The sequence below is a fragment of the Serinus canaria genome, chromosome 2 (assembly GCF_022539315.1).
Source record: "Serinus canaria isolate serCan28SL12 chromosome 2, serCan2020, whole genome shotgun sequence".
Lineage (NCBI taxonomy): Eukaryota > Metazoa > Chordata > Aves > Passeriformes > Fringillidae > Serinus > Serinus canaria.
Window position 1 is genome coordinate 81,049,108 of NC_066315.1, and position 24,629 is coordinate 81,073,736.

Here is a 24,629-nt window from a genome sequence, read left to right on the forward strand (position 1 = left end):
CTAAAGAATTACCTGACACCTACAACCCAAAAAGGCCAGGAATACACAGAAACACACTAAAGGGGTTTTGCTTTTAGCAATGTTTCCAAATCTTTCCTGAAGAAGCTAAAAGCAGTTGCATGGTAAACTTAAATTACTACATATCTTGCCTCTGACAGTGGCCTACAGCAGAAGCCTAGAGAAGCACAAGTGAACAGACTAAACATGCAAGAATATTCCCAGGGCACTTTGACAGACTTCAATGAGCTGTGGCCCAGGAACCTTCCAAACACAGCTTTTGTCTTTTACAAGTTCAGGCAAACCCCAAGTACTCACAAAATCCTGAGACTTTCAAAACTGAACTCTAAGTTGTACAAAAAAAGGCCTTAAGGGTCCTGTTGCAATAAGGACTCAGATTTTCAAAACTTCCATAGCTGATTTGATAACACAGACCCACAGCTTCTGCAGTGCATTGCCACAGGTGACTACCACACTCACAAAGAAAAGCAAATTCTCTAAGTAAAGAAAGTAAGGGTCTACTGGTATCACAAGAGAATATACACTAAAATGAGCTCCATTAAAAAAAACCAAAAAAATAGACAAGCTCAGGAAGTATGAAGTGCTGTATTAGAACAGAAGAATGATTAGCTGACTACGTTATTGCTAACTCCACTGCAGATTTTCATCTGCAAACTTGGACACCTTTTGAAAACTAAACACTTGGTAAAACAGGTTCTGCAATAATTTGTGTCAATTACTGGGAGGTTTGCTCCATTACCAGACCAGCAAGAACCTGACACAACCACAAAGTTTTTTACTCTACCTTCCACTTCCTCCTATATCCTTTGTATTTCAGGTTTGTCTCACTCTTTCTATTTTCTTCAAACATTCTCCTCAGCTGAGGACAGCAATGCCACACAAGAGCAGTGAGCAGCCAGCTCAAGCTGTGCATGGTTGCTGAAAGAAGAAGATGGGATCAAGCAGCCAGGTTTGTCTCATCCAGAATAATACATATCAGGACAAATGTACTTATTCAGATAATTCATCCAAGGCTGGCTACACACACTGTGACCCAAGATGATCTCCATTTAGCCTCCCATTTTTTACTCCTCCTCACTTCCACTTCATTTCAGTCTTCATAAAATGTAATCACCATAATCAACTAAAGATTTATGACCTTATCTCACCCCTGGGACTGTAGGTGAGACACTGCTTGGAAACAGCCAGTGTTCCTGAGACCTGAGCAGTATTTGACCATTCACTTTTGAATGGCAAGAATTACTATTACTGGCTCTGTAACCACCTATTCCATCCACAGACCTTCACAAGGTCTGAAAATACCCAAAAGCTACATAAAAACAGACTTTCTAACTGGCAAGTAGGGAAAAAAAACCAGAAGCTTATCTGTGACAAGACTTACAAAGCTGCAGAAGTTCTTTTTTTTTCTCAGTGTCTAATTCTCAGATTCTCAATTCATAATTAATTTGCAGCTCTGAATTGTCTTGCCAAATTTGGCAAAATACATTTATTTAAATGGCAGGCCAATAACAGGGCTAGAAATGTTCTGACTATCACTTTCCTGAAACTAATCTCCAAACCTGTCAAATGCAAGAATATAAGGAGAATCTTCACATTCCCTGCTGGCTGCATAAAAGTCTCTTTCTAACACTCAGCTACATACTTAGTGCACATTCATTCAAAATGTCTCACATTTTCAAGTGCAAGAAAAAAACTATTTTAGATGTTATTTTCTCCTCATCTCTCCTCATCTCATATGAAATACCAGGCTATCAAGTTTTGATTGTTTGTTTTTATATGTTTTTGTTTGAGGGCATAGAGTTGAGAGTACTTTGTGAAGGAAATTACAGTCCATAATGCTCTCAGTTACAGAACTAAGTTTTCACATTCTTACTCTTGGATGTGAAGTAATAAAAAGCCACTTCCTTACCCCAACCAAGCATTTTATTTTGTTCTAGAACATAACTTGAAGTGAGTCCTGTGGGAATTGAAATAAGTGCATAGGCTATGCAACATAAGAAGACCCACAAAAGCTCCAGGACATGCTGGAGCCCACAGTTAACACAACACAGAACATCAATGCCACAAAAGAAAAAAAAAAAACAATCAAACAAACAAAAAGCCCCACAAAAACAAACAAACAAACACACAAAAACCAAGAAAAACCAAGAAGAAAAAGCATCATTTCTAGTAACAGCAGACCTGACCTGTAAATACAGAATTTTTTCACTACTGCATACATAAAAAGTTTTCAAGAAGTCACTGAATCATTGTTAGAAGAGAGATAAAGACATATTAATTTACAGTTCTAATAAGAAAAATCACAAGATTTATCTTTGGCAGAGGACTGTTAAGCAACTGTGAGTATTGGTTGAAATTACTGATTCACAAAGAACAAGAATTTGAGACTAGATGGTGATTTTCAGGTGGGTGCATCTGCTAGCCTTCGTGACATCCAGAGCCACCACTCTAGCATGTGAAGAAGAATTCAGTGCAATTCAGTGCTTCAATACATATTGTTCAAAACAGCATGGAGTATCTCACCTTATCCATTTCACTTATACAGTGCATATCAGCTTCAAGTCCATGGGCACCTGCTTGCTGCCATATTTCCTCAGCTATGGCTTTTGCCTGCCCCTTTTGTGTTGCATAGAGGAGCAAAAACCTCCTTTTTGACTCACAGCACATTCTATCTTTTTTTAGAGAAACTGCAGGGGAAAAAAGAATTTAAAAAGTGAATTTTATGTAAGCAGAAACGCAAGATTTTACTTTGCTTATGAGATTAAAAAGACATAAAGATAGCAGCATCAGTATTTAACTTGGAAATGAGGCATCTGCTCTGAAGTGAAGCCATTTCTCACAAGCAAGCTTTGAAAATCAGGTTGCAAAAGGATGTGCAGTGTCGGTCTTATGTGTTGTACTGCCTTGATGCTCCAGTAATGTAACAATATCTCTGATATCAAGAATTTAGTTTGTAAACAATATAACTTGAAAACTTTTAAAATTAAATACATACTATTTTTATTATATTATTATATATTTTCTATTTCAATTTAGTGACTGCTTTGTTCACTTTTCTGAGCTGTCTTTGAAAACAAAACAAAGCATAGACCTGATGAAGTCAAACTACAAAGCCTGACAAAAAAAATTTTAATTCTCAGTTTCTTTTCTGAAATCAGTATTTTTTGCTGCAATGACTTTACACTTTATTGTCCACTACGTATTTTGGAGCACAAACACTGACTTCAATCTTGTATTTCAAAGGGAGCTCATTACACAAGTGCAACCTGACCCTGAGGTTAGCTCAGTTGCTCAGAACACAAGGCTAATAACTCCAAGGTGTTGGTTTTGATTCCCATATTGGCCATTCACTTTGGAGTTGGTGATACTTCTGTGATGTACACTTCTTTGATGATACTTCTGTGTCCCTTCCAACGCAGACTATTCTGTGATTCTGTGAAGTACAGAATTGACTCTCTGGGTTTTATTCACCTAAAAGTAAGAAAAAATCTTAGAGAAATCTGTCGTGGTGTCACCAAATCCTTTGCAAGCAGCAGGAAGAATGAGATGCATATCCTTATCCATTCACCCGTCCCATGAAAATCTGAATGCAAGAAGTTTTCTTCCATTATTTTGGCACAGAGAACACCACAAATTTAACTTCAGGCAGCAGTAAATAAGAGATATAAGCAAAATGTCTTTAGAGTGAATATTGCAAATTATTTTGTCATTGCTTATGAGGTGCAGTAGAACTCAAATAGCTAGAATTAGTACTGAGAAATTTTCAGCTCCCAGTCCGAGGTACCTCTCCCATGTGTGGGCCAAGTTTGCTGTACTTCATCTATTGGCTCCACAACGTTTCAACTACAGAAAGCATTCAGTGTCCTAGCCAGACACACTGAGTTATGGAAACCTGTAGCTACATATTTTGAGATATCTCTTTTTTCTCTTTTTCTCAGGGGAAAACAAACATAGTTGAATTGTATAAGAATACTGTACTCCATAGATATGGCAGGATATTTCTCCCCACTGTACTGCAGAAGGTTTTTCCTACAGGATTTTTTAAAAAGCATAATTATACATCAGAAGTAGCAAAACTAAGTGATAGGTTCTTAAAAATGCCTGTATCATATGTGAATTTCAAGAAAAATATAATTACTAGAAAATGTTGAGATTTTCATTGTATTTTCTTCTACTATGTTTTCCATTTTAGTTTTCATTTGAAATTAATTAAATATATTACCTAAAATTATAACTAATGACCTTAACAGCTACCTTTAAATAAATTCATTTACATAAATCATTTTATGTGCATGTGTGCACAGAAGGTGCATACAACCATACAATCCTCAAAATGATTTTTCACCTTCCTTTTCCAAATGAAAAACATGAGCTAATTATAATGATTCATACAAAATAGCATAAATACTGTTTAAATACCCTCAGCTCCCTGTAGTAATACAGATTCATCCTGGTCATGTGCTGTGCTTCCACCTAACTCTGTTGTCAGCAGGTGGCATCACCCGACCACAAATGAACAAAACCCAAAAAGACAAAGCAGTGCTTCATTACTACACTCTTCCTCATCCCTCAGAAAAGGAGAAAGATAATCAGATCCTACAATGACCACAGCATAGCACAGAAACTGTCTATACAAGAAAAGCTGAGGAGAAAAGCTGCCAACATTTTAGCCCAGGCATTACCAACAAGTCTGTTAGAACAAGAGTCAGCTTGGGACACTGTTAATGTTTGAGAAGCACAAAAATTTGCAACAGCAGGGGGAAAGGACAGGGAAACAGAAGAAACAGCAGCCAAGATGTGATTTGACATGGTCAGATGTGGCCCTAATAGTGCTATATTAACAGACCCCTGCCTAGGTCAGGCAGAGCAGCCTGGATTCCTGTAAGACATTGTGAGCTTTCTATCCCAGCTAGTATAGCAACAATAAAGGGTGCAAAAAGTAGCCACACAGATTTTCGGTGCGTATATGTGAACTTAGAGAGAGGTTTTTTCACTGGTGAATGGACCAGTAGATTGCATAGAGACACAAAAATCTGGAGCAACCACACCTCTGACAGACAGAATGTGGAAACAAGAGAACCCACACAGCCAGAAGAGCCGATGATGCTGGAGATGCACATGCAGACCTCCTGAGACAGGGTACTGCATGTGTATGCAACAGTGTGAATGAATCCTTGTGACTATGGGAAAAAGCACAATTAGACAATTCCTTGGAATCAGATACAGAAAGCTGTTTAAATATTTGTGCCATTTATTAACATTTTCCTGGAGCTTAGTATTATATGCACTGCATTGTTGCTATTCATCTTAAATGCATAATTCAATTAACCGACTAGTTTATTTAATTCCCTAAAAGTTAATTTTGTCAACAATAGACCAATAAACTCCTTTGACCATGATTAGATCTAAACTGCACAAATTGAAGAGTTTCACCCTGCAAGCATGTCTTCTCTCTGCCATCAACCATAAGATCTTTGTGCTCAGACAGCCAAGTGATGCTTCCTTGAAGAGAGAAAATTCAGTCATGCCTACCTGCAGATGAGCAACCATAAACCAGGAACACACTTGCTCTCAGACGAGCACGCTGCCCACACTGCTCTTGCTCTGCTGCTCTATACACTCTTCAAAGACGCTACGCCACTTCCACTTGCATGACAGAAGTTCAACTGGAATAAATATGGGGAAAAAAGGTAATTCTTGAACTATCGAGCTTTCTGAAGAATGCCTGTAACTTAAATAGTACTACCACACTAGCAGCCTTTAACACGTTGTCGTGCTGGTAGCCACACATTACAATACAATGTTTAAACTAGGAACACACCAGGGCTTAACATGAAACTAAGGACGAAATTCCAAACTACAGCTCTCCTGATCCAATACTTGGAAAAGTCATTGAGCTAACAGTCCGCGCAAGATTAGCAGGGAGTCCAGCAGCTCCCTAAGGCTTGTAGGAGTGTAGGACAATCCATGCAGGAATGCCGTGGAACCAACCACACGCGCTGCCCCGGCAGTGCCGCAGCAGCGCGGCAAGGCCCGACCGCGCACGTCACGGAGCTGCCCTGTCAAATATGAGCTGCGCGGCCACGGACAGGGAAAAAAAAGCAAGAAACTTCAGTGCACACACTGTTAATTATGTCATCAGTAGGTGGATAAATTCCTTAGATCCTCATTCAACCTGAACTACACACATGAAGGAGTTTCACCCTTCTGAAACTTAGAACATCTTCTTTCTGTCAGCCACCAGAAGAGCTTCACCCACCCCTCTGTGGCTTTAACCCAGGTTGTGGGACCGTGCCTTGAACCACGAAGCCATTACCAAGCCACTTTTTCAACAGCTTGCGATTTGCCCAGAAGCACTGTAGGGCCAAGACATAAAAGCAAATACAAACCCTCCGCTCTGCCCGCCCGGCCCCAGTGCCCCCCGAGCGGGGCCCGGCAGTACTTGCGCTGGAGGACGCGGTGCGCACGGACACCAATCCCACTTCTAAGCAAAGCGCCAATGCCAGCCTCCGTTCCCGTTCCGTGACTGCCCGGGCAGCGCTGCGCCGGGCCGGAGGCGGTGGCAGCGCGGGGAGGAGGCAGGGCCGGGGCGGGCGGAGGCGCCGGAAGGTCCCGGCAGGCGCCGCGCTGCCCGTGATGGCTGCCGAGGTGAGGCCGCCGCGGCCGGCCCGGCACGGCCGGGTTCCCCCGGGGCGGAGCAGCGCGGCCCCGGCCCGCGGCAGCGGCACTGGCAGCAGTAGGTGCTGGGGCGGAGGGGGATGGAGGGGCCGCGCCGGTGCCGCCTGGCCGCGGGGGTGGCGGGCAAAGTCTCCTGTTCGTCTGCCATAGTGCCCTTTCCTGTCACACGGGAATCGCCGTTCCCAGCGTTTCTGCTCTCTGTGCTCGTGGGAGGGGAATCGTACCCATCTTTCCAGCCACCAGAAGGATTTGGGTTGTTTTTTTTTTTTCTGCATTGTAGTGACCCTGGTGGTTTTTCAGACTACATATCTGTTTTTCTTCCCCTAGGTATCATTTCAGAACTCACTTGATTCAGTATGGCTTTGATTAGCCGAAAAAGCTTCCAGTTGTATTCAACCAGCACACCAGCAAGCAGATCTGCTTTGATGACCCTAAGCAAAAGGTTGAACTTCATCAGTGGGCAGCGAAAGCCCCAGAGCTCTAGCTCCGTGGCCATGAGGATGCTGTGTGTCAAAGATAAATCTCAGTATACGTTTTGTAGGAAAAAACATGTACAACTGCAGATGCAGTCCCTTTCTGTTAATGAAGCTGTGCATCTTTGTGGAGATACGAGGAACTGTACTAAATCAAATAATGTGTGGATGGATGAACAATTATTTTTCAAGAAGTTGAACAACCTTGGTACATCAAAAGAGATTTTTTGTTTTCTTAGCTCTCTAGAAGTCATGTCTGATACAATGGCCTCGGGAGCCCTGCAGAAGATTTCTGAAGTTGAGGTGGATGACAATGGTCTTAAAAACCCTGGGCTGTTAGAGAATGAAGTTTTCAGGGCATTATGCTTCCAGTTTGAATTTGAATCCTCAAAACTGTCAAACACTGGGCTGCTGAATGCCTTGCAGGCTTTGACAAAGCTACGCATAGATCCGCAGAGCACGCTGATGACAAGCCTGCTTTCGGAGAGCGAGCAGCGGCTTGGCAGGGGACAGCTGACAGCTGAAAATCTGTGTGCTCTCGGAGAGAGTTTGCTGGAGTTAGAAGGCCCAAGTTGTGCGACGCTGGAACAAATTGTGAACCGCATGCAAGAAAGAGACATTAGGAGTTGGAGTCCCAGGGAAATAGTGATGGTTTATCAGATACTGCAAGTGACTGTAAGGGAAGGGAAACAATGCCAAAGCTTGCTAAACAAACTGAACAGTGTCACTTTATGTGCAGTTTCCCGGCTGAGCCCAAACTTTGTAAGTGTAATACTGAATTCACTGGTGGTTCTTCATCAGACTCGGGCAGTTCTCTTAGTCACTGCACTGTGTAAACATTCAGTGCAGCATGTTCCCTATTTTACAGATCATGAACTGATAAATGTACTGGAAGCTTTCCTATACTTTGGTCAAAAAATGCAAATTTTTACAGAGGCACTGGAAAGACATGTCCCCAACTCCATCCACACTTTGCATCCTCAAACTGTCAGCAAGGTCATGCAGTATTGCTGCAAAAAGTTGATCCTTTCAAAACCCATCTTTGATGCAGTGGCAGAAAGTTTCATTTCCAGTGCTGACAGACTTACCACTGACCAGATTGCTGCATATATTATCCCGTTTGGGACTCTTAACTACCTCCCTCCAAGTGCTTCTTCCTTGTTTAGGAAGCTTGAAACTGTGCTGCATACCCGCCTGAGGCAATTTCAGCCTCACACCTTGCTGAACCTGCTACACTCATGTGTCCTTATTCAACGTTACCCGATAAATTTCCTGCCAAAAATATTTAGTCCCTATTTTCTGCAAAAGCTTCAAGGTAAGGAGCAGAATTTCTCCTGGGATGTTCCACATTTCTTTCTGTTATGGAGTTTGTCTCTTGTCAAGCACCTATTTTTTATCAATTTAATTTCTCAAATCAGCAGTGACCTAATTGAAGTGACTGGAAAATAGTGATCAGAAGGCCAAAGGCTGATGCTTCCTTTTCACAGTTGCCATTGTCTTTCATGTATGTCATTTAGTTGCGTTTGAAAATTGGACTGTACAGTTTTAAAGCACAGACTTGAATTTCCTTAAAAAGATTATTTCAGTTAATCCTTCTGGTTTTCTAAAAAACAGTGACCTGGTGTTCCCTATGTTTGTCCTTGTCTTATACATGATGCTAGAATGTCCCCCATGTGGTAGCCTGTTCTTGGCTCTAATCATTGCATATTTCAATGCTTTGGACACAAAACTATTATGAATAACATTTTGAGTTGTTTTCTATTTGATACTAAAGCGTTTTTAGGGTCATTGTAGAGAGAGTTAAGCTATGCCAGAAAGATGACTGACTTTATAAGATTTCAGCTAAGATTGCTCTACAAATAAAACTAAGCTAAAGTTTTCAAAGTGATGAGAAGTTTTGGTCACTTAATTTTTCGACAACATGAAATACCTGAAGGAGTTGATTTTTACAAAGCAGATAAATCTCCAAAAATTATTTGGTATTATCCAGAATTTGCAGATCAAAAAAACCCAAAAAAACTATGAGATCCTGGGATTATAACTTGGGGAAAAGTGGTTACAAGAAGGAGATATTTATCTAATACCTCAACACAAATTTATTCTTCTGCGTAGAATGTCATGCATCTTTTGGATGTTCATTTCTTTTGTGAAAAAATATGACAATTTTAACTGAGATCTTGCTAGTTTTGTATCTTTGTGTTTATATTTCTGTAAATAATTCTCTCATTTTTCTACCTGTTTAATTTCATACTGATCTCTCTGTTGATTTAAACAAATGCTGAGAATTTTATTGATTAAGTATCTTTTCTGCACATCATACTGAATAGCTTTTCCTAACTTGTGCGTTATGGTTTGTGTAAAGATACTTTATGGAAAGTACACCTGAAAACCTGAATGTTGTTGTTGTTTCAGCTCAGCCACCTGGTTTGAACAGAGTTGTTACATCCCAGCTAACCCAGCTTTTTCTGACTGTCACCCTGGAGTGCCCATTTTATGAGGTACAGTACATGTGATGTTAACAATAGGTGGTAAGGTCGTTAGGGCCCTGCTTATACTTAGTTGCATGTATTTCCCATAAAAAGCATTGGAATTGGACAAACCAATTTTCCTTGATGAAAATATGGAGCATTTCTACCTGATTGAATGACTTCCTATATTTCTATGAATGGAAACAGCTGTGCATTTCTCATGAACATGATAGCATTGAAGCTTCCTGAGGATGTTCTGGTGGTTGTTTGGGTGATTTTAAGTTTCTAGCAGATCATACCTCAGACTGTAGGTCTCTCAATAGACTTGGCTTTGAAATGCTCAGAATACATTTTGCTATGTTAATATGAGGTAATTACAAAAATGTTATCTCCCTTTTTTGATTTGGTTTTCTGTCCCTATCTAGGGTCCGAAACTCCTTTCTAAGTACCAAGTAAAGGCCTTTCACACACCTCAGAGTTCTCCTGATGTTCACCTCTTTAAAAGGGTGAAGACAGGATTACTTTATTTACTGAAAAAAAGAATATATTTTGCATCAGAGGTATCAACACCATTTTTCTATGTAGTTGGTAAGTATAATTTCTTTAGATTATAATTAAGTATGTGTGTGTATGGTGCCAAAGCTATCATTTCCTTTGTGGGCAGTCTAAACTCTGCAAATACAGAAAAAGTAAACTGGGATACCAATTTCTGTAAAAGATCTGAAATTTGGGAACTTTAAGTAAATAATTTTTAGAGTCAGAGAAAGGAAAATGGAGAGAAAAGCACATCAGATTGGTATTTAGGCATCCAGTCTGCATTGAAAACAGCTGCTAACAGCTGCTTGTATTCTGTGTTTTTATTATCAGCTCCTTATCCAATAAACAATTTGTATAATGTAGAGCAAAATGAGGCAATGCCACTTGCCTGATCTCCCTGCTTTAGTGGTGAGTAGAGAAGGGAAAGTGGTCAGCTGTGTGCCCTGCTCAGCTGGGCTCCTCTCAGCAAGAGCTGATGACTGCGCAGTCATTGGGGGCTTGTGACTGGTAAGACAGGAGTGAGCAAAACAGAGTGTTGTGTGCAGCAGGAAACAGAAGGCAGTGATGAGGAAACCTCCATCCAGGAGGTTTAAGATAATACTAATAAGATAATAAGATGTTGAGGGAACAGAGTCTTGGACACCATGGATTCAGAGGGATTTTAAAAAATAAAAAGGGGGATGATTCCAGAGTTACTCTGTGTGTCAGCTTTCACAAGGAGGTTGAAGCTTGCAGAGGTAGAGAGTGTCTCTCTCTCCAAAGCCCTCAAAATTCCAGAGACCCTAGCTAGCACAGCAAAGCACCATTTAACTGTGTTACAGTTTGGAGTGAACTTGGAATACTACTTTGTTTGTTAGCATCATGAAAGGCTGAACTGTTACTAATGATCACTCATTTGTGTTAAGTCTATACAACTTTTGCCAGCCTCTGTGATTTAAAAAAAAAAAAGTGATAGTATTATAGTTTAATAAAACAACTGTGAGAAGATGAGAATTACAGTAGAAAGTTTCTTATAGGAAATGACGTTTAATGTCACTTCTCTTTTTTCATCTACACAAGATATTGAGATTAAATTAGATGAAGAAGGTTTTGTATTGCCTGCTGCCCAACTTGAAGAGGTACACAGACGGTAAGAGAATAAAATGTTGATTTACACTAGAAAGAGCATCCAGGGTGAAAACCTGACTAAATTTAAGCTATTTGCAATCTTGCCATTGACTTCAACAAAGTCCAGGTCTCACACTGAAACCACTGGCAAAAGGACAAGATTAGAAATGTGCTTTTGCTCATTGTTTTGCCACCTGACTATGCAGTGTCAGACAGCTGGTTTCTTTACTCAATGACAGTCAGAATCAAGTGATCCTTATTTGGATTATAGTAATCTATTTTGATATTCTGTAGTTAATTTTCAAATTGAAACTAAATTCTGAGTGTATTTGCACAGATTTAAGTTTGAGTTCACAAATTTACTTCTGGAAGGAATCCTGAATAATAAGGATATTTACTACAGATACTGTTTTTTTGGTTTTTTTTATTGGGAAAATAAAAGTATATTAATTTTTTAAAATAAATATTAAAATTAATATACTTTTAAAATTTAAAATACTTTTATTTAAGAAGGGTTACTTTGGGAAGCCTTGGATACAAAGTTAAGCAACATGCCTGTGTGATAATTGCAACTGCACTGTCTAAACAAAGCAAAAGTCTTTGAAGAGGTTAGGCTTTCTCCAGTGTAACCTTCTGTTGTGGTTTAAGATGAAACCAGGACACCTTCACATTCACAAGACTCAGAGACTAATACAGGTTCTTTCCAACAGCCCATGCTTAAATGCTTAAGAATGAGCTTCAAATTTTTTTTTTAAGTAGTAGCTTTCATAAAGTAAATAAAGTCAGTTTACCTAACATACTGAAATTTTAAGCAACTTTTTAACAGTAGATATAAAAACCTTGGATTAAGTTGATGGGATTTTTATCACCCAGAAGAAAAGATATTGTTACAATACATGCTGCACACCATATGTCCAGATTTAACTTAAAACAGACGTAGCTTAAACTCAATTTAAACGCTAATGGATTTAACAGATAAATTAGTAAGTTAAATACATTTAGATGCTGAAATGTTTTTCTAGCTGAGGCAAGTTTTTTTACATTATTATTTCTAGAAGAATTCAAAACAATTTACTAATTATAGCATTAAAAATAAACCCCTCTCTTTAACTTGCATGGTAATTTTTGTTCAGAGCAAATAAAAAAGATTTTCAGATCAGTTTCACTAGTTTTCAGGGTTTCACCTCCCACCCTTAAATTGAGTGATTTAAATTATCCTGAACTAGATAACTCCCGTCCTACATCTGATTCAACCAGGTGTAAGAGGGAGGTATTGTCTCATGATTCTTAGGAACTGCAGTAGTTGTGATGATTAAAATAACTGATTGTTGTGGCTTTGTTGGGGTTTCTTTTTTTTGATATTACACTTATGCTTAATTTTAGAATTGCCCTGTGTGTTGATGGTCAGAATAGATTTTGTGCTCATAGCCACAATCTGTTGGGAGAAGAAGCTATTAAACAGAGACATCTTCAGTTACTTGGTTATGAAGTTGTGCAGGTAAAGTCCAAAGACAGTGATTTACTTTTGCTCTAAGAAAACAAGTAAAAAGTTATTTTACAATACTTAAGCTGTAGTTTCAATTAATTCCTAAAGCAGATTAGTCTTGTTCTTTTTATATTACGTTCTATCTGCCTAGTTTTTGCCTTTTTGAGGGTGTACAGAACTGCCTTTTTCTTTCTTGGATCAATTACTGTATTCTGTCTGTGTTTTTTTGCCACATAGTTGCTGTATGGAAAAGTACTTCTCTTCAGTGATTAAGATTCAAATATTGAATTAAAGAAAAATGTTATGTAAGGGTTCATTAGAACTAGAATCTTTAATTAAATACTTTTTTAAAATGTTTGGAATTTAAAAAGAGGAGTTAAAAAAAAGAAGCTGATTTGTATTGTAAATAATATTTTCACAACAGAGTATAACCTTTATTTTGACTGTTGAATTAATAGAGGTATATTTTTCTTGAAACATACTTTGAATGAAAATGTTCATTTTTTGAGATTTTATTTTCCACTTATCATCACTTGTTACATAAGCCTAACTCCATAATATTCAGCTTAGTTTAAACTGTATTAAATATCACTCTTTTTTTAAATAGTAATTAATCTCTCTTCAGGTCATTTATAGATCAATAGTACATTTAGGATTAAATCTTTAGTTTTAAAACAAAATAAGGATTTGTAGTTTTTCATCTGCTTAATGAACATCAGTCTTAGCCAGTTGTTTATTAAAAGGTATTTTCAACAATCATTTCTGTTTTGTTTCCAGATTCCATTTTTTGAGGTAGAAAGTCTACAAAATACCAGAAAAATAGCAGATTATCTACACAAAAAAATCTTTCCTTGTACAAATGGACTCAGCAACTGACACTGGAGAATACTACTGGATAACAGGCTGACCTTCTGTACTACAAAGTGTAAATTCTGTGCATGGAAGAAAAACTATTTTTTCTAAGTAACTCCACCTCAGAAAATGTGAGCTTCTGAGTGCGAAACTTTCCAATATTTGGAACAATTGACATGCAAAGAGTAATAAAGAGCATCATATTTTCTTAAGATTTGTGTCAATATTTATTACAAGTTTACAGATATAAGCGCCAGACAGTGAGTGCTTCTTTTCCCTTGTATTTTTAACTGGTTCTAATTCACAGCTGCAAACAGCCACATGTGACTGTTGAAGGATACTGGCCAGTCTGGATGTACAGAATATGCCTACAGAATACCTACTAATCAGGGCTTTTCTTGACAGTATAAGAAGAAATTGTGCAATTTACTTACCACTGCTCATGTTTATTTCCCAAGTGTTTCATAAAACTAAAATCTGAAGTAGTTGCAGAAGCAGTATTGGCTTATTGGTTTTACTTGAGAGATGCAGAGTGCTGTTCAATAACTAGCAATGGCTTACAGAAAATGAGAAGATTTTTAATAAAAAGGATTTGCTTTACTTTGTAGAGTAACATATCACAGCATATGGACTTGTACAGCTGTCTCTGTGGGGCCACCCAATATTCCAGATAAATTCTATTTGTTGTTTTGCCTTTGGTGGCAGTTGTAGCTAAACTGTCTAAATGGGGACATGTCTACACTACAGAGTTCCTCTGGGTTACAGAAACTCTGTGTTCTGAAGCTCAGAAGAACCATGTCCCATGGCAGCCCTTTTTTATGTATGAAGAGAAATTCTGGAACTGAGAACCAGTACTCACTTCAGCCAGAACAAGTGCACTAACCTGGGTCAGTATATTGCTTTGCAGATGATGAAGGGAAAACAGGAGAGCTTTAATTCTGATTACATCATGTATTCTTGATGAACTGCCATGTAACACATTTTCTTGTTAGCTTGTGCTTCCTCTCTGGAATTACTATTTATGAGTAGCAAAGCAGAATTCCCAGCATTGCCTTGTTTGATTTTCACTGTTTTGATGCAAAAAAGGTGAAACTTTCACATCATTGACATTCTGTATATTTCACCAGAAGATAGAGAATGTGGCCAGTTTTTCCTTCCAATAATTTGTGAGTTTCAGGTGTCTGTCAATTGCCCCAACAATCTCTGGAGATTACTGGATGCAAAATCCAGATCTAGAGGATGCTTTACATTGTATACACTGTCCATTCTGTCCATGTTAATTTGTTGCATGTATAAAATTCTTTCTCACAGTATTATGTCAACACTGACAGTTGAGGGAGCAAAAGGTGCTTTCTAATGTGTAATAATAGTAAGCTCAGAACATCAATAACCTAAGAATTTGTCATTCTAGCAAGCAAGAAGTTGAAGGAGAGCTGAAATGGCTTTGCAAACATTAATAAGGAACTTACCACTAATACAGAAGAAATTGTCAGGGTGTTCTTCTGAGAACTGAGCACTGAAGGAAGAAGTGAACCATTCACAACTGAATGGGAAACAAGTAATGGGAAGAACAACATGTGAAAGACCTTCTAAAGTGAGTACAGATGAGAAGGGTGTGACATAAGCAAAGAAATTATTTAGGAAAACTCAAACTGGTGTTATGATGTTTGTGGTGGAAATGATGCCTATTTCTCACACAGGCCAGAAGGTGGTGGTATTCTCAAACAAATTTAATTTCCAATAGTTTTTCAAACACAGATGGTTTGTAAATATAATAAGGCTACTTCAAAAAAGCAATTTGTACTGACTGTCCCAAAGTAAAAATAACCTGCTAAGAATATGGCCATATTCCATCTCAGTCTTCACTGGTATAACTTTGATTTTTGGAAAAGCATTGTGGTATTAGAAAACATTTCCTTCTCCCTTTGTTCTTTCTATGATTCATTTAATGCTGCTGAATTTGTTTAGTGAAGTGTTTATTTTTGAAAAGGAATGTAGCTATTAATGTCCTTTTGTCCATAGTCCATTGAGTGTAGAACTGCAGGTCATGAATAATGAAAGTAACAAGCACCTCTCAGAATGGGCTACTCTATGTGCTCTGCTTCTCACATCACGCCAAATAAATGCTATTAATTGCCTAATTTACTACTTTTTCAGGTCCCAGATTTACAAGGCTTTTGTTTCTCTTTTTTTTTTTTTTTTTCACTAGGTGTCTCACTGTATTTACAAATGACACAGATTTCCTGTGTCTAAATACCTGACAAAACCAGTGTCAGTCACAGCTGTGGACCTCCAGTCCTTTTTGTGTTATGATCACTCTGGCTGTTCCTTTCTGAGCAATACTGCCTCAGCCTTAAACAACAACAGGATCAATGGCTCTTGAGAACCAAACTCTGCAGGAAAAACTCCTCCTGAAATTACCTTAAAATTTTAGTAGTGGATTCTGTGAAAGTTCAAGGCATCAAACATTTCATCAGATTTAGACATTTGTGCTAAACATGCTTTTTAAATGGCTACTGCTCAAAACCTTATTTTTTTTCCACCCTTTCTACCAAATTATTTAGTGCTTTTTCTGCTAGTATTACTTAGTCTTTTTTCCCATTTCTTTCAGATTCTATACAGAACCAATGATGGTTTTTCTTGTTAAGTCAGTCAGATGCCATAACTGGAGTGGGTCAGTGAAATGAATGTCTGAATTCAGCTAAATCCAGATTTTTGTCTCTTCAAATGCCAAGTGCTCACAAGTTCCTTTTAACTCGAGTTCCACTTGAAGTCTAGTGAAACTGCTAAGCACATAAACCCATACATTTTTGAAAATTCTGAGCCGAATATCCATTTCAGCTGTTGCATACATTAAAAAAAAGTCTCACAATTCTCTAGCAACTCTGTAAGGATTGAAAAATCTGTGATTACTGATACCTTGAGGGACAAGTTTGTTTAAAATGTTAGGTCTGTGAATGGTTATGTAGACGCAGTGCCCAGAATTGCAGACACAGCTTTTGACCCAACAAGTCTCATTCCCAGCATTGCTGCCTAAGATGTTCTTGATGGTGCTGCTCTTTATGAGATTTTTATGAGAATGTGAGCATTTTAATTAGCATGAGAAAAAGTGCAGCTGCTATTTCACTTTATTTTTAATCCTGATAATTCTCATTAAATAAACTGTAGAGGAAAAGGCAAAAGCACCATATTGCTTTTCAAAGTGTTGGGTTTTTTCCCCAGATAAATGTTGCTGGCGATGACAGATACAAGAGATTTCCCATGGATCCAGGCCTGGAGAAGGTTGGTTTTTTCAAGGAGCAGAGTGGCTGCCTTCCCCATAGATTGCTGCATGCAGGCTATTAACCCTGGCATGCTCTCTGGTTGGTGGGTCTAAGAGCTTATTAATGCGCTTCCCATACTCTGAAGATGTCAGCACGGGAACAGTTCTTGCCATTTCCTGTGAAAACACAAAAGTTGCCTTAGAAGAAAATCACAGGGAGAATGGAAAACGTGGCAGTTTTCTAATGCTAAATGTGCTGTGGCCAGGGGTAAAATAACTGACAGTACTGTACAGCATCTGCAATATGCATGTGTATTTGTTTAGCACCCTTACTGTTCTATCCCTGCCCTAGTTTTTTATGTTATTTTTATCTCAGTAAAACATGAATGTGTCACTAGATGACAAGATGATAAGATACAGAGCTGTGGACTGATCATTTTTTTACATAAATACATACACACATGATTACCATGTGATTACTCAGTAACTAAATGCTAGAAAAGCACTGATTTTATTTTTATTTTTCTTGTGCACTGAGTTGCATGATTCTTTTGAAAAACAGGAGAGATTTGTACTCCTTGTTACAGGAACACCTACCCTGCTTGCACAATTCAGTGAAAGCACAGCATGAAAAAAATCAAAGTCTAAAGAAAAACCCTGAGCAACCACTAGCCCATGCAAGCTTTCCCTGAAGGAAATAAAGCATATACTACTTTATTTTTTCACAAATGAAAGGTTTTACTAAAAATACTTGTAGCTGTAAGGTGACAGGAATAACTGCTTTGCCATGATGGAAAGTGAACTTGATGAAAAACAACCTGACCAAGAAAAGATTGTAAGCTTGTTCTTAGTAAGCTGCACTTTAAGTGTCTGTGCAATCACTATCTGCAATCTGCAGTTCCTTCCTGTGTTAGAGGAACAGGGAGCTACGGAGTCAGAAGGGAAAGACAGGATTTGTTTGTTTTTCTTTCCCTAGTCAAAGGTCTCAGATTTATCAGGCTGCTTGTGTATTTGCACACTAACACAGTAAGCCTTGGTCTGCAATTTGTTTTTCTCGATTTATAATACACATAGTATCTAACAGGCAAATCAAAATGCAGATGCCACACCATAGATTAAGTGCAAGCAAATGACTACTTTGCTACAAAAGACACAAGCCTGAGCAAATCAGCACTTATGTCCTGCAAGGATGCTGGTGGGAGCACAGATTGGCGAGATGTCATAGCAGGGCAGTCAGCTAAGAGACATTTCCAGCTTCATGGACAGAACCTGAGGTTCTTGGAAAGATGCTGTAAACACTTTTTAAAAAACAAACAAACTAACTAACTAACTAGCTAACTAGCTAACTAACCCCCTTAATACAAAAGTTCATTTCAAAACAACCATTTATCTCTCAGTTCTCCTGCTCACCTTACTCCACCCTATTAAAACCTATTCCGTACACCAACTTTTAACCCCAGCAGAATGAAAATCAAGTCAAGAAGACTGGCAGGCAAAATTAAGATAATTTCCTCCCCTGCCCTAGTTGTGGAAAAATGCTGAAAAATGAGAAATTAAAAAATCTTTGTACCATCAAGAAAGACTTTTCTAGAAATTCAGGGTTTACAGTGCTAATGACAGGTAGCAGTATGTAATTCCAACAGTTTGTGTTCCTTTTAAATAACTAAGTTTATTTAAAATCAGTTTTCGGCATCCTTGGTAGCACAGTGCTGACTGCGCACACTGGCATTTCATCTTTGTGGGTTTGGCATTCAGTGGGTTTCAGATTTTCCAACAGTTGGCTGGGAAGCGTCCTGCTGCCCGCCCTCGCAGTGTGTAATTCTAGCACTGTTAGCACTTGCAATCAGCGATGGCAGCCCTGAGCACACACTCCACTGCAGTTACTCAGCTGCATGAGCTAAACCGAATCTCTGTCACTGTACTCTTGAATTCCCTGGGTGCACCCAGGTTACCTGCAGAAAATGAGGAGCTTACTCCCAGTGATTTGCTGTTTTTCTAGCTCAAGTAAAGCAGTACTCTGGGGGTTCGGTCTGTCTGCATTCAGTGTTGAACTAGAAAGATGCCAATTGTGGTATTTTTATTTATTTTATTTTATAATTTAGTTATTATTACATAAAGCCTGAGAGGGCCGGTGTGATAGAGATGAATTGAGTATGTGATCTGCACTTAGTTATGGCTACATCCAGTGCTGGGAGGTTCATGTTGTAGTATTAAATAACTGTGGATTTGATGTGTATCCATGCTAATTAAAGGGCTGGATTAAAGGACACCTATTTGGATAGTCCCTTGTGTGCACTGCCCAGCAGAGCTGGTATGAATTCTGGCCCATACAAGTTTGCTCTAGGAAGAAAGCCAATAGAAAAGTGAGTTTTGTTACAAGAGTTTGATACAAGAGCTCAGTAAAAAGCTGTAACTTTATATTTATTAACTTTTTCTTTATATTTATGAACTTTACACAAATCCCCCACTTGAAAAATATGCTTGGTAATAGGGGAGGGAGGTTGTCTTTGTTTTGTTTAAATAAAAAGTTTAATTTCTAATTGAAGTAGTCATTTACATAGATACACAGATTTGCAGTTGAGTTATTAGGCATGAGCAGGTGATGCTAATGGGCACTCCTGGGCTTCCTTTGGGAGCATCTAATGCTTCCTGCACTGTCTGATAGAGTTGAAGAGCATTATGGCTATACACTTGTACAGAAATGTCTGGCATATATAAATGCTAGTGAGACAAATCCCAAGCAGTGGGCTTTGTCAGAAAAAACCCAATTTTATTGCACAGAATCTAGAGCAATTTGAACTCTTGTGTCATTCTTCTTTCTTCCTTCTCTATAACCATCAAAGTGGGCAGCCATCCCTACATCCCTAGCCTACCCACCACTCTAATATCCCATGAACTCATTTGGATTTTGAGGTCATTATTACACAGTGGTTACATTTCATTTGGTTTTTGACAGCCTCTGCCTCTGTGTGCAGTTTTGTGTGTGTATGCATAAATATAACTATATACACAGTTGTGTATATATGTATTATTCAGATGCTGCATGTAAAAATCCATCCACATACATTTATCATATATATTACAGTATTTCTGTTCCCAAGGGAGTATTTACCTATCGGGCTGCACATCAAACCCAGATTCTGCTGGCCTCAAATACTTGCCCATCCCTTCCCAGGCATGCCCATGTGTTCTGATGTGTGGTCACACCTTTGCACTAGCTCCCTGTGAATTTCCTTCCCTGTGGGGCAATCTGGTGTAGGTTTTCCTAACAAACTCACCAGCTTCAGAGACTTGGGCTTTCACAGCAAATGCTGGCATAGAGAGGGTGGGTGTCAGAGGACAGTAGTGAAGTCATGGCCTCTGAATCCAATCCTCTGAGGGAAAAGAGTTTTTAAGCACCACAGAAATAACTGCAGAACTACCTGAAGTACAACTCTTGAGGGGCACAGATGGTTCAGAGTACATCCTGCACTCTGCAAGAGAGGATTTGCCTCTTCCCCCTATCTTTAACTTGCATATGTCTTGTCACCTGGAAATCTTCAAGATATGAAAGAGCAAGAGCTAATTTGGGTGTTTTCATGGGATAATGCTTTCTCCTAAATCTGCAGGCTGATGTCCTCCTTCCAATTCCTTTCTTACAAGACTACATTATAAAAGGTTAAAACAATGCCTAGAGCCTCCAGTCATGTCAAAAAGTACAAAACATCTTAAACAAAGACAATTATGAATTTATCAAAGGGCTACCTCCTCATTAATTTTAAGGCCACGAGCCTTTGCGTGTTTTCTGTCACATCGTGGAAGATACTGGTCGTAATCTTCTGGTATTCCAAAAACAGCATCATAGGTGAAAAAATCTCCTGTCTTGAGAAAAGGGAAAAAATGGCTAATTCACATAATTGCTTTACTTTACAGATTACAGAATACATGTAGTCAAATCAATACCTAAATACTGCATATATTGCATTAGATGATGACAACTGTAATATTATTGACCTCATTAGGAAGTTTGGATGAGTCCTTTTGAATAGTTTGCAGAATTACCTAATGACATGTGGTATCATTTATTAAGTTTGTTCAGCTCTGAAATTTCCCCTGTGGCAATTTACTTCTTTTTTCCCTCCCTCCCCCGTAATCTGTTGTAATTTTGGAAATTGATCTGATCTGTTTTAATTTTCTGCACTTAATATTCTTCTTCCTAAATCTGTGTATTTGTCAAATGATCTGGCACAATTATGTAAAAGCAAAACAGGAACTTTCAAACAAAGGTACCCTGCACTGTAAACATAATTTAATTTCTGTTTAGAGCAGAATTGAGAAACGGGCCACAGAGGTAATGCTGTGATCCAGTAGTGTGCATGACACACATATGTCAGGCATTAAGATAATAGCACACCCCAAGCCATAATATTTTTGTTCAAGTGTTGACATAGTTTGCATCCAAATAAGCCATATAAAAGATCTGCTCTTCTAACAAAGGTGTTTGTGAAATCCAGTCAAGAAATTCTCATAAATGGAATCAAAGCAATTTCAAAACTAAAAAAACTTTTCAAAGGAAAAAAACAAAAAGAAAATCCCCTACTGAAATACGCTGCCAGTTGCTACTGAACTTCATTAAGGATCAATATTCTGTTAAAAATGTCAATCATCATTAGTTTTGTGCATGGCTGACTAAAAGAATGGTGCACTTTGTTGGGCTTTTTTTGTCTTCTAATTTTACAGTGTGTCCAATTTAACCTTTGAAAATCTCAAGTACTTCGAGATTTTCAAATTACAGTGGTATTCTCCCAATATAGTCAAGTCATGGCAGGTCAAGGAGGTTATAATAGTTCCATTAAAAGGAAACCATAGTTAAGAGCACTAGTGAGACACTGCTGTAATTTCAGGCTTTGGTTCTAAAGGTATCTGCAATACTTGGTTCTGCCAAGAGGAGAGATTTTTTGTATTTAACCTCTCTACCCCTTCACTTCTCAGAAACCATTGAGCTTCAAAGGATTTCCGGCATATTCAAGAGCACCCTGCAATGATTTGTCATCTCCATGATTATTTCCATGCTTCCTCGCTTCTCCTTTCCTCCTCATGCTACCAATTTCATTCAGTGGACATTTAATTTGTACTCACCACCAGAAATGTTGTTTGCTCTTTGTTGGTATTCCGGTGGCATTATTTGTTACTTGTTTCGGAGTAAGAAAGACTAAGTGTCATTTGTTGCTCATGTCAGAGCAGATAATTCATCCTTTCTGGAACTCGCAGTCAGCCAGCCAGCCTGTTATATCAAAAACTAGCTCTGTCCCAGATACCTGTTTAAGATTTTCTGCCAGATTTGTGGAGACAACACTTCTTTGCTCAATACACTGATAACTTTCTGCTGCTGTTTCTCTTTGTTGTAAATGATAACTTGGTTGGCCTGGGTGTTGGTGGTGGTGGTGGTGGTGGCAAGCTGTTTCTTAAACCCATCAGAGCAAGTGAGTCACACAGAGCTGATGATAAATGTGCACTCAAGGTAGGCATCCCCTGTGTACTGCTGCTAAAGCTAAATGCTTTGCAAGCATTCATTAGTATTCCAGACATACATAAAATTGGTAATAGCTTTTTCCACTTCTCAGAAGAGGAAACACCAGGCACACTGGCTACAGTAACTTATGTAAAGCATCCCAGCATTGTCAGAGCAACTGTCAGCCAAGGGATTAAAAAACAGGAATTCCTGGCTTCTGGCCATGCAATGAGCCCATCTTCTTCCTACTTCTCTCTGCTTCAGTTTCTGATACATGGTTGGTTTTAGGTATTTAAGCTGCAAAAAGGAATGAGATTCCTTTTGCTCTATAAATAAAAATATTCAAATTATCTAATTCCTAAATTTTGCAGAAGAATGGGTTGAATTTGCTTCCTCCCCTGTGGCCGAGGCCTGGGCTGTGAAGAAACCTATTAAACAGCTGTTATCACTTTTTGTTTCCATGCCACTGGAGCAGCTTTTTTCACAAACCAGGCTGTTGAGAGTGTGAAAGCAGACTGTATTGTAAGGAAAAGCTCTGCCATAAGGCTGCTAATTCTGAACAGACTGGTGAGCTCCACCAGCTCCATAGCACCATGCCAGCCCTCTGACCTGCCCTTACCTTACTCTTGTTGTGCTCTCCCTACTGTTTCGTGAAGCATGGCACCAACTGTGCCTGCTCACCTTTGGGTCAGATCACCCTGCCAAGGTAATGCTGGAAGAGTCAACACAAAAGAGTCACATGAGAAATCTTCTTGTCTCTTAGCAGGGCCACCGGGTCAATGCAGGAAATTTGCTGTTCAATACCCAGCACAGTGCTCTGGTCTGTACCCTGCCCACATCCCAGGACACAGGTCCTGCAAACTGTCACAAACCACCAATCAGTGCTGCCTGGTGCTTGGTGCATTCAACAGCTTGTCACTTGGGTGAGGAGAGGACTCATGGGTTGTATTATTTATTGTTATAAATTGCTAGAGATTGCTATGTTACATTGACATAATAGGCATTTCAGAACTTTTTTATACTTTTTTTTTTTTTTGAGAAAAAAAGCCTGTTACCTTCAATGTCTCATATGACACTTCATAGAAAAGTTCACCACCCAGGAACTGTAACTCAGGTACTGTAACTGAGGCAGAAGGTGTAAGATTGTTTTCATTTCTGATTTAAAATATGAGGACAGAATGAGGAGCAAAGGTGACATAATGCAGCAGAGTGAGGAGCGAGGCTCTCTGCCAGCGCACTTGAGTTACCACACGTTGAGTGGCAGGGCACCACCTTCAGAAGCATTCAGTTACAGAGGCATATATTGATGTTATTGTTTTGAGTAGCTCTAGGGATTTTATTAAAGCTGACCATGCAGAAAATTCATGCAATGCACATAGAAAATCTTTTCCCTCAAATGAGAATGGAGGAGTTTCTTACTAAAGGATTCCCAAGAGTGTGTGTTACGACGAAATCCACTGGTGCTGCATCAAACCCCAGTGACAGATGATGCCTTTCCTAGTGATCCTCCTAAAAATGCTTCATATTTCATTGATACCAAGTGGCCTGTTCATCCTCAATCCTTGGGAAACAATGCCTCTGCCTTTTCTTGTTAGCCAGTTAAAGACCTCATTTGCCATCCACAAGTAGCAAACACACTTTGTAAAGGCCTCTGGTGGTGACACTTGTTATTTTGGCATTAGATAGCCTAGAGATTTATGTCCCACACTTCTGTATCAGAAAAAAATTCTTCACTGTGAGTGTGGTGAAGAACTAAAACAGGTTGCCCAGAGAAATTGTGGACACCTCATCCCTAGAGGTGTTCAAGGCCAGGTTGGATTGGAACTGGTGCAGTGGAAGGTATTCCTGACCACGGCAGGGGGTTGGAACTGGATGACCTTTAAGGTCCCTTCCAACCCAAACCGTTCTATGATGCTATGACGATTTTTAGCACCTGTCTGACCAGGTCGCTCATGATGAGGACCGAGCTTTGCACCGGCTCCAAGCAGCAGAGCGCAGAGACCCACGGGGAAAGCTTGTCCCTCCGCCCTGCGCTGCTCTCCGCCTGTCCCGGCTCGCTCGCTTCATTCCCTCACCTTGTGCGGCCGGTTGTAATAGCTGAGCTCCGGAGGCCCTTCCCGTTTGGGCGGGACGAAGCTGAAGGCGGAGAAGGAAGAGAGGGCAGGCCGCCTCCTCCCCGGCGCGCTGCCGAGCGCCTCCTGCGCCAAGCGCGTCCCGCTGGCGGCCATGCTGCCCCGCCGCCGTTACCCGGCAGCGC

At 39.4% G+C, this 24,629-nt stretch overlaps 3 protein-coding genes across 9 annotated transcripts in view; 1 reads left to right on the forward strand and 2 right to left on the reverse strand.

Annotated features, from left to right (window-relative positions):
• MTRR (5-methyltetrahydrofolate-homocysteine methyltransferase reductase) overlaps nucleotides 1-6,603 on the reverse strand; it is a 28,530-nt gene extending 21,927 nt beyond the window's left edge. The window contains exons 1-2 of one of the 3 annotated variants that reach the window (XM_050971552.1): nucleotides 6,461-6,603; nucleotides 5,551-5,684 (exon numbers count right to left, since the gene is read on the reverse strand). In XM_050971552.1, the coding sequence (XP_050827509.1) occupies nucleotides 5,551-5,568 (18 nt within the window). In that variant the 5' untranslated portion in view covers nucleotides 5,569-5,684; nucleotides 6,461-6,603. Of the gene's footprint in view, nucleotides 1-2,541; nucleotides 2,706-5,550; nucleotides 5,688-6,407 lie in introns of those variants that run through there. The other 2 variants (XM_018907181.3, XM_050971551.1) reach the window with 2 other exon arrangements.
• A 10-nt stretch (nucleotides 6,604-6,613) lies between these two features.
• Nucleotides 6,614-22,429, forward strand: FASTKD3 (FAST kinase domains 3). 5 transcript variants are annotated; one of them, XR_007776996.1, is made up of 9 exons: nucleotides 6,614-6,666; nucleotides 7,024-8,484; nucleotides 9,582-9,667; nucleotides 10,063-10,225; nucleotides 11,234-11,303; nucleotides 12,665-12,779; nucleotides 13,545-13,750; nucleotides 15,031-15,213; nucleotides 15,829-16,622. XR_007776996.1 is itself a non-coding variant. In XM_050971553.1 (6 exons), the coding sequence occupies exons 1-6, from the start codon at nucleotides 7,053-7,055 to the stop codon at nucleotides 13,641-13,643; spliced, it is 1,965 nt and encodes a 654-aa protein (XP_050827510.1). In that variant the 5' UTR covers nucleotides 6,805-7,052; the 3' UTR covers nucleotides 13,644-13,831. The 5 variants fall into 5 exon arrangements, 1 of the variants encoding a protein (XP_050827510.1); XR_007776997.1 differs by having other exon boundaries at nucleotides 6,632-6,754; XR_007776999.1 differs by lacking the exons at nucleotides 6,614-6,666; nucleotides 15,829-16,622 and adding exons at nucleotides 16,842-16,901; nucleotides 21,853-22,429 and having other exon boundaries at nucleotides 6,805-8,484.
• Nucleotides 16,730-24,609, reverse strand: CFAP90 (cilia and flagella associated protein 90). The gene is made up of 3 exons (XM_009089166.4): nucleotides 24,448-24,609; nucleotides 20,626-20,742; nucleotides 16,730-17,058 (listed from the first exon to the last, which is right to left on the reverse strand). Exons 1-3 carry the CDS (start codon nucleotides 24,598-24,600, stop codon nucleotides 16,912-16,914), a joined length of 417 nt encoding a protein of 138 aa, XP_009087414.1. The 5' UTR covers nucleotides 24,601-24,609; the 3' UTR covers nucleotides 16,730-16,911.
• Nucleotides 24,610-24,629: the final 20 nt, after the last annotated feature.